General features: G+C 29.3%; 2 protein-coding genes across 2 annotated transcripts; both read left to right on the top strand.

Moving 5' to 3' along the window:
• The first annotated feature begins 211 nt into the window (after positions 1-211).
• Positions 212-1,177, top strand: LOC124420691 (sodium-dependent dopamine transporter-like). Its single transcript, XM_046954444.1, has 2 exons — positions 212-456; positions 522-1,177. The coding sequence occupies exon 2, from the start codon at positions 554-556 to the stop codon at positions 902-904; it is 351 nt and encodes a 116-aa protein (XP_046810400.1). The 5' UTR covers positions 212-456; positions 522-553; the 3' UTR covers positions 905-1,177.
• Positions 1,178-4,097: 2,920 nt separating this feature from the next.
• LOC111685081 lies at positions 4,098-4,781 on the top strand. Its single transcript, XM_023447317.2, has 2 exons — positions 4,098-4,247; positions 4,313-4,781. The coding sequence occupies exons 1-2, from the start codon at positions 4,207-4,209 to the stop codon at positions 4,752-4,754; spliced, it is 483 nt and encodes a 160-aa protein (XP_023303085.2). The 5' UTR covers positions 4,098-4,206; the 3' UTR covers positions 4,755-4,781.
• The last annotated feature ends 4,925 nt before the right edge of the window (positions 4,782-9,706 follow it).

The raw sequence follows: 9,706 nt of genomic DNA, 5'->3' as shown, positions 1-9,706 counted from the left end.
TAGACTATAGACTAGACTATAGACTATACTATAGACTAGACTATAGACTATACTATAGACTAGACTATAGACTATACTATAGACTAGACTATAGACTAGACTATAGACAAGACTATAGACTAGACTATAGACTATACTATAGACTAGACTATAGACTAGACTATAGACAAGACTATAGACTAGACTATAACTAGACTATTTTACAATATATTTTTTTTTATTTTCAGTTTGGCGGTTCTGAAGCCATTATTACTGCCTTGAGTGATGAATTCCCCAAGATAGGACGAAATCGAGAAATCTTTGTAGCCGGTTTATTTTCACTATACTTTGTAGTGGGTTTAGCTAGTTGTACCCAAGGAGGCTTCTATTTCTTTCAACTTTTAGATCGTTATGCGGCAGGTTATTCCATTTTAGTGGCAGTATTCTTTGAGGCTATAGCAGTTTCATGGATATATGGTAACAATAAAAAACGTAAATTAAGTTTTTCTCTGACAATTAATTAAATTCTAACATTATACCAGGTACAAATCGCTTCTGTGAAGACATCAAAGACATGATTGGCTTTCGACCAGGCAAATATTGGCAAATATGTTGGCGTTATGTAGCACCCATATTCTTACTATTCATCATTGTCTACGGCCTTATAGGCTATCAACCATTGACCTATGAAGAATACGAATATCCCGGCTGGGCTAATGCCTTGGGTTGGAGTATAGCAGGCTCATCGGTTATAATGATACCAGCAGTGGCCGTTTTTAAATTATGCACTACATCCGGTACGTTGAGACAACGTTTGCGCATACTCACCACACCCTGGCGAGATCAACAGGTATCGGTTAATGGGGTAACAGCAGATGCCACGCAAGTACGTTTAACCGATACCAAAGAGGCTTCAGAAGTTTGAAATCAACCATTTGCTAGATTTCAAATATATTATGTATAGTATAATAATTAATATAAATGTAATATTTAATATTTAAACTACAATTGTTTTATGTTTTAAAAGCTACTGAAAGGAAAATTAGGCTTAATACGAATACTTTTTATGTTAAAAAAAAGAAAATGATAATTAATGCTCAAGTGAAAAAACTGCATGCAAAACAATGTTTAGGGAATTAGTTTATAAGTTTTGAATGAATAAAAAAACAACAACATTTTGTACACTTTAACTTGAAAATTTAAACAACAAATGCAACTTTCATATACAACGTACTTAGGTTTCTAAAGAAAAACAAAAAAAAAACTAAAAACAATCTTTAAAACTAAATATATATAAAAAGTTCTTGTAATTATTTTACAAATTATTAAGAAATATTATTAACAATATAAACATAAAATGCTGTGTAGATAATATTAGAGGGAAATTTAAGTAAAGTTATTACCAAAAAAAAAAATAATATATGATATCTATTTGTTAAAATTGCTTTGTTAGAAAAATTATTAAAAAAACAAAAACGAAATATGTTTTGAATAATTTTACTGAATATGCCAATGGGAAATTGATAAAATTGTATATATCAAATATCAAATAATAAAAAAAATGAGTAGTTAAAAGCTTTAAAAACTAGTTAAGTTAAAGAGATAACATGAAAAGTAAACCTCCTTTAGTAGATGTAATATTATAGAATTTAAAACATTTTCTTTTAAAGAAAATTAGCGAATTTTAAACTTCAGCCAGGTTTAGAATATTACAAATCTCTTTAAAGAAAATATTTCATTATTTATATATTTTTAAACATATATTTTTTAAAATTTCGTTAATTTTTGAGCAGCCATTCAAAAATTATCGTTATTTTTTAAAAATATTTAAAAAAAAATATTTTTTAAAAATTTTTAAGGAAATCTCAATATTTTCTAAACAGCCATTGGAAAAATATTGTTTTCTTTACTTTTAAGAAAATGTTAAATAAACTTTTACAGCCATAAAGTTTATTTACAGTTTTAGAATTTTAATTTTATAAATTGTCATTGAACTAAAAGCTCTTTTCAACAGCCATAGAAAAAATCTTTTATAAAATGAAATTTTAAAATATTCTTTAGAAATTCTGAAAAACTTTTCACATTTCACTAAAACCATAATAGAAAAAATAATAATAAAAATTATAATACTAATAATAATAGCAATAATAATATGTTTATAATTTAAGCAGAAAAAAAACTTTGTACAAAATCCTAAATATTACTTTTATTTTTATATATTTACTTCATATTTTTGAAAATTATATAAAATATGTATATTTGAACACACCAAATTACAGCCATATTTGGTTAGTTTCAATAATATTTTATATTTTCTTCTTATTAAGTAAATCTTTTAAAAAAAAACATATTTGAATAAACAAAAACAGCCATTTTGTTTACTCAAATATTTTACTTATCATTAAACAACCCTCGTCCAATTGTATTTCAAAATTTCTGTTCTAAAATCTTTATATCTTTTTGTTGTTTCTATAAATAAACGTTTTTAGTTAAGCAAAAGTGAGATTGAAGTTTTATTGGAACAAGAAAAATAGAAAAAATATAAATCCAAAGAGAAAATAATAGGTTAAAAATTGAAAATATGTCGCCATATTTGTGACGTTATAACAGCGTGAAGATATCTTTATAAAATTTCCCATATCATCTGAAAGGGCGGGTTTCTTACTCCTCAGTTAAACTAGGCTTAACTTGCTGTTAGATTAAACTCGGAACAAATTTAGGCGGACTTTAACCGATGATTGTGTTTTTCAGTTTTAGATTTAAGCTCAGTTAACTTTGTTAGAATTGCAAACTTTTCACTCAAAAACATAAACAATGAACAGATGTTTTTTGCAAATAAACATTTAAAACAATAATAAATAAAACAAAACAAATCAGAAAATTGCAATTTACTTAAAATATTAAGTTTTTGTTTTTCCGAAAAATTTGTTTTATTGTTTTTATTAATTGTGTTTTTTTACTTATAACTTGAGTTTAATTGACCAATTACACTCAGTTAAACTAAGATAATGAGTAATTTTACTGATAACTGAAAAACACGAAAAATGTATTAAACCAGGTTTAACCAAAGAAAGAAGATTATCTTTATCAGAAAAACTCGCCATTTGATTGAAAAGTTGGCAATATTCAGTTCAGTTCTAGTTCAATTCTAGTTCAGTTCTAGTTCAGTTCTAGTTCAGTTCTAGTTCAGTTCTAGTTCAGTTCTAGTTCAGTTCTAGTTCAGTTCTAGTTCAGTTCTAGTTCAGTTCTAGTTCAGTTCTAGTTCAGTTCTAGTTCAGTTCTAGTTCAGTTCTAGTTCAGTTCTAGTTCAGTTCTAGTTCAGTTCTAGTTCAGTTCTAGTTCAGTTCTAGTTCTGTTCTAGTTCTGTTCTATTTCTGTTCTATTTCTGTTCTTTTTCTGTTCTAGTTCTGTTAAAGTTCAGTTCTAGTTCTATTCTAGTTCTATTCTGGTTGTATTCTAGTTCTGTTCTAGTTCTGCTCTAGTTCAGTTCTAGTTCTGTTCTAGTTCTGTTCTAGTTCTGTTCTAGTTCTGTTCTAGTTCTGTTCTAGTTCTGTTCTAGTTCTGTTCTAGTTCTGTTCTGTTCTAGTTCTGTTTTAGTTCTGTTTTAGTTCTGATTTAGTTCTGTTATAGTTCAATTCTATTTCAGTTCTAGTTCAGTTCTAGTTCAGTTCTAGTTCAGTTCTAGTTCAGTTCTACTTCAGTTCTAGTTCAGTTCTAGTTCTGTTCTAGTTCTGTTCTAGTTCTGTTCTAGTTCTGTTCTAGTTCTGTTCTAGTTCTGTTCTAGTTCTGTTCTAGTTCTGTTCTAGTTCTGTTCTAGTTCTATTCTAGTTCTATTCTAGTTCTGTTCTAGTTCTGTTCTATTTCTGTTCTATTTCTGTTCTAGTTCTTTTCTAGTTCTGTTTTAGTTCTGTTTTAGTTCTGTTTTAGTTCTGATTTAGTTCTGTTATAGTTCTGTTCTATTTGTGTTCTAGTTCTGTTCTAGTTTTGTTTTAATTATATTGCGCCATCTATGATTCATGAAACAAATTAAATGTACACCAAATGTATGGCAGCGTTAGGAAAAAACAAAACCATATGTTTTATCTTACGTCACAGATGTTCAGCACGTAAAGCAAGTGTCAAACACACCACTGTCACATTTATAAATAAAAAGTTGCATTTTGGAAAAGTTTTTGTTATGAAATTATTTTAACGCAAAATTTATCAAAGAAACTTAAAACAAAAACAATGAATAATTTAAGATTTATCAGGGAAATCAGTAAATTCAGGTATAGTTTTCTTCAACACACAATAAAACTAATTAAAAAACCAACAATAAATAATCTACTAACAGACAACAATGGCCGGTGAGAACGGTCCAACGCACAATGGGACAGAAAGTTGAATCTATAGCCAGCAAACAGCGTACACAAACCGATGAAGAGGTGGACAATGAACCCATTAAATTTTTCGGCAGCCAGGCGGCTACATGGCGTGCTAAGGATACTAGAAGTGGCGGTTCCGATGAACATTTATGGTATCAGCCTTATGTTATATCCGCCAGTTTGGCAGTATTTCTTCTTTATTTCTGTGTGCTGCGCGAAGAAAGTGATATTGATTTGAAGTTGGAGGGAAGTTTGTTTGAACATGTTCAGGGTTTGGAAGAGGTGCAATTAACCATGAATTATAAGTATAATAAGGAAAATGGTTTGGATAATAAGGAAGTTATCCAGAGGCTAAGTGCTTTGGGTATTGATGTTAAGTTATTAGATGCTGAAATTGCCCAAGGTAAATAAAGTTGTTTGTTTGGTTGATAATCTTAAGTAGTTTTATGTTTTGTGAATTTTTTTTCCCGAAAAGAAGATAATAAAATTATGAAAAAAGTAAAAAAAAATGGTGAAGAATTAAAGTGGTTTGACGGAAGAAGTTGGTATCGATGGGTATGTTGTTTTTTTTGCATTATTAATAGTTTTAAGTATTTAAGTTTAGGTAGGTAGTTAGTTGGTTAGTTAGTTAGTTAGTAGTTAGTTAGTTAGTTGGTTAGTTAGTTAGTTAGTTAGTTAGTTAGTTAGTTAGTTAGTTAGTTAGTTAGTTAGTTAATTAGTTAGTTAGTTAGTTTGTTAGTTAGTTAAATAGATAGATAGTATTCAATGATAATGTTTCCCGTTTGCATTGCATTCCTATTACACGTTTTATTTTAAAGTTGCCGTATCATTGTACAAGTTGCAAATAGTTTAGCAAGGACACAAACCTCAGATGAACGTATTACTTAAACTGAAGTAAAAGTGGCACACCGAATAACATTAGCTAAACATGCAATGTCCCACAGATTTTTTTTTCATATTTGATTTAAGCGATTAAAAAAACAAAATATTCCAAATAAAATATTGAAAAAATATCGGAATTACTTTTGTTTGTGATTACAAAATCCAACATGAATTAAACTACCCAAATCTAACTATTAAAGGATGTTCTCTGATGGACTTCAGGACAAAACTAATCACTCATGGTGCAGTCGGGAATCAAAGGCCTTAACGTCAAAACTTCATTCTAAAACAACCAAAGTACTTACTGTACTACATACGTAAAATTATGGACTTTGTTAGCTATTGGAGTGTGATGTTTGTAACATACAAAAATATTGGTCCAATACCCACCTTAAAGTATACCGATCGATTCAGAATCATTTTTTGAGTCGATTAAGACATGGCCGTCCGGCTGGCTGGCTGTCGATGTAAACTTTGTGCGCAAGGTACAGGCCGCAATTTTCAAGATATTTTGATGAAATTTGGACCAAGCATGTTTTTCGGTCCATTATTTCACCTAGCCCCCATACAACCGTACCTCCCGATTTGAACTTTTTATGTCATAATTACTTCAAATATTCTATCATCTCTCTAAAAATTGATACAAATAAGTTTTATATAAGTATAAATGACACTGCAGATTTTCGTAAGGATGGGCTCTTATTTGACCCTAGCCCCCATACAAACCCTCCTTCAAAAAATGTCTTAAACGTCTAAAATTGACTTGTAACCATTTGTATCGCAATGAAACTCAACAAAACTAACTGTTATTCAAAAATATATCTTTTTCCCAAATTTACCGAGGATCGGCCCATATTTGACTTATATAAAGCCTCATTTAGAAATTTTGGGTTTTTTTTATCAATAAATTGCTTTAATATTTTGGAATAATATTCCACATAATAGTTTCTTTACAAAAAGTAAAAATTTTAAAAATATACTCATGGTATATGGTATTATATGGTCGGCCATGCCCGACTATACTTTCCTACTTGTTAAGTTGTACTCCTCTTCTATTTGTCTATAGAAGGGATTCACAATGGATCACAATGACATCTATGCAAAATATACCAAACAGTGCATTTTTCTTTAATTTTTCTAAAAGTGCAATAATTTATTTAAAGTATTTGTTAAATCTTAAAATTAGTTTAAGTGATTTTAAATAAATATATAATTAGAAAATACAATAACAATTAAAGTGCAGTAGTTAATAAATCTATAACAGTGATTCCTGCAAATAAAAGAAAAAACACAATAAATGTAAATAGTTAAGTCCTTTTGAAAATAAGTAAAGAGTTCTTAAACATTAAATTAAAGGGAATTAACAAAAACTAGCAAAAAAACGGACATGCCATAAAGGAAACAATTAAAATAAAAACTTACCTTTTCCAGCAGTTAATAAAAAACAAAATTTTTTTTATATATTTTTTTCGTTAATTTTAGCTATAATTTGATTTTTATTATTTTGTTTATAAGTATTTTTTTCCAGCTAATTATAAATCTTTTCGTTTTCGACTCAACATTCTTTTTACGTTACTTTGCTTTTCTGTTTTCATTTGCAATAAATTTAAATTGTTAAAAAAATAATATATTTAAAGTCATACACAACATGTTTTTTTTATTTTTTGTTTTAATTTGTTTTACATTTTCAAAAATAAATGCACCAGACAAATGAGTTGAAATAATTGTTAATTAAAGCAACTGTATGCAAACCAACAAAATAATCTTGATTAATTTGTTTATATTCTCTTTTATAACTTGTAATAGAGTAGTTTTAAACAAAATTACAGTCATATTAATTTGTTGTATCAATGCTATTTTATTTTTAATAATTTTTATTTTATATTTATGTAACAATATGTATTATTAACAAGAAGTTAATTAAAATACAATATGAATTCAGTTTGTTTTTGTGGGAGTGCCGGAAATTATGGTTGCGAATTGATTGTTTTCCTTTTTTTTTGCATATAGGATAATCACAGTTTTTTGTTAAATAGTTAAAAAATTTTGAAACTGGCCTATTGAAGATCTTACTTCAAAAGTATATATCTTTCTAATTTGTTAAGAAAAAAAACTATGAATATCCTTAATTTTCAACAGTTTTTTTTAGTTAATGGTTGTACTTAATTTAATGGAAAACTATGATTTTTTTATAAAGTATATGATTATTGTAGGTTTTAAATATTGTATAATTGTTTAAAGCATTTAATCCATTGCCAAATATCCCAATAATTATGATATAGTTAAATGTTTAAATTTCTCTTATGTAAGTTAAAAATACATATTTATTAAAAATTATTTTATAAAATGAAACTGGCTGCAGCCTTTTCTAAATCTAAATATTTTACTAAATGACATATGGAAATTATTAAAATTTATTAAATTCATCCAAAATCCTACTAGAATATGATTTTTTGTTGGATGATGCCCATCGTTAGTTGTCTGCATACGTTAAGAAACAAAACTGACTCTTTTGAAAAAGAGTAATTTTTGAGTAGCTTTTATCTGATGAACGACTTACTGTAGGGTGCGTTTTTTTAAGGATATCGATTTAACTAGAACTGAACTAGAAGAGAACTAAAAGTGAACTAGAACTGAACAAGAACTGAACTAGAACTGAACTTGAACTGAACTAGAACTAAACTAGAACTGAACTAGAACTGAACTAGAACTGAACTAGAACTGAACTAGAACTGAACTAGAACTAGAACTGAACTAGAACTGAACTAGAACTAGAACTGAACTAGAACTGAACTAGAACTGAACTAGAACTGAACTAGAACTGAACTAGAACTGAACTAGAACTGAACTAGAACTGAACTAGAACTGAACTAGAACTGAACTAGAACTGAACTAATAGAACTGAACTAGAACTGAACTAGAACTGAACTAGAACTGAACTAGAACTGAACTAGAACTGAACTAGAACTGAACTAGAACTGAACTAGAACTGAACTAGAACTGAACTAGAACTGAACTAGAACTGAACTAGAACTGAACTAGAACTGAACTAGAACTGAACTAGAACTGAACTAGAACTGAACTAGAACTGAACTAGAAACTGAACTAGAACTGAACTAGAACTGAACTAGAACTGAACTAGAACTGAACTAGAACTGAACTAGAACTGAACTAGAACTGAACTAGAACTGAACTAGAACTGAACTAGAACTGAACTAGAACTGAACTAGAACTGAACTAGAACTGAACTAGAACTGAACTAGAACTGAACTAGAACTGAACTAGAACTGAACTAGAACTGAACTAGAACTGAACTAGAACTGAACTAGAACTGAACTAGAACTGAAACTAGAACTGAACTAGAACTGAACTAGAACTGAACTAGAAGAACTGAAGAAGAACTGAACTAGAAAACTAGAACTGAACTAGAACTGAACTAGAACTGAACTAGAACTGAACTAGAACTGAACTAGAACTGAACTAGAACTGAACTAGAACTGAACTAGAACTGAACTAGAACTGAACTAGAACTGAACTAGAACTGAACTAGAACTGAACTAGAACTGAACTAGAACTGAACTAGAACTGAACTAGAACTGAACTAGAACTGAACTAGAACTGAACTAGAACTGAACTAGAACTGAACTAGAACTGAACTAGAACTGAACTAGAACTGAACTAGAACTGAACTAGAACTGAACTAGAACTGAACTAGAACTGAACTAGAACTGAACTAGAACTGAACTAGAACTGAACTAGAACTGAACTAGAACTGAACTAGAACTGAACTAGAACTGAACTAGAACTGAACTAGAACTGAACTAGAACTGAACTAGAACTGAACTAGAACTGAACTAGAACTGAACTAGAACTGAACTAGAACTGAACTAGAACTGAACTAGAACTGAACTAGAACTGAACTAGAACTGAACTAGAACTGAACTAGAACTGAACTAGAACTGAACTAGAACTGAACTAGAACTGAACTAGAACTGAACTAGAACTGAACTAGAACTGAACTAGAACTGAACTAGAACTGAACTAGAACTGAACTAGAACTGAACTAGAACTGAACTAGAACTGAACTAGAACTGAACTAGAACTGAACTAGAACTGAAAAAACTAGAACTGAACTAGAACTGAACTAGAACTGAACTAGAACTGAACTAGAACTGAACTAGAACTGAACTAGAACTGAACTAAAACTGAACTAGAACTGAACTAGAACTAAAACTGAACTAGAAACTGAACTAGAACTGAACTAGAACTGAACTAGAACTGAACTAGAACTGAACTAGAACTGAACTAGAACTGAACTAGAACTGAAACAACTAGAACTGAACTAAACTGAACTAGAACTGAACTAGAAAGAACGAAAAGAACTGAACTAGAACTGAACTAGAACTGAACTAGAACTGAACTAGAACTGAACTAGAACTGAACTAGAACTGAACTAGAACTGAACTAGAACTGAACTAGAA

This window comes from Lucilia cuprina, chromosome 6, assembly GCF_022045245.1.
Source record: "Lucilia cuprina isolate Lc7/37 chromosome 6, ASM2204524v1, whole genome shotgun sequence".
Lineage (NCBI taxonomy): Eukaryota > Metazoa > Arthropoda > Insecta > Diptera > Calliphoridae > Lucilia > Lucilia cuprina.
This window is presented reverse-complemented; position numbering and strand designations above follow the sequence as displayed.

Coding starts and splice junctions, on each gene's coding strand:
- LOC124420691 (XM_046954444.1), top strand. CDS start 554: ATGATTGGCTTTCGACCAGGCAAATATTGGCAAATATGTTGGCGTTAT.
- LOC111685081 (XM_023447317.2), top strand. CDS start 4,207: ATGAATAATTTAAGATTTATCAGGGAAATCAGTAAATTCAG. Junction 4,248..4,312: donor AGGGAAATCAGTAAATTCAG/GTATAGTTTTCT, acceptor ATCTACTAACAG/ACAACAATGGCCGGTGAGAA.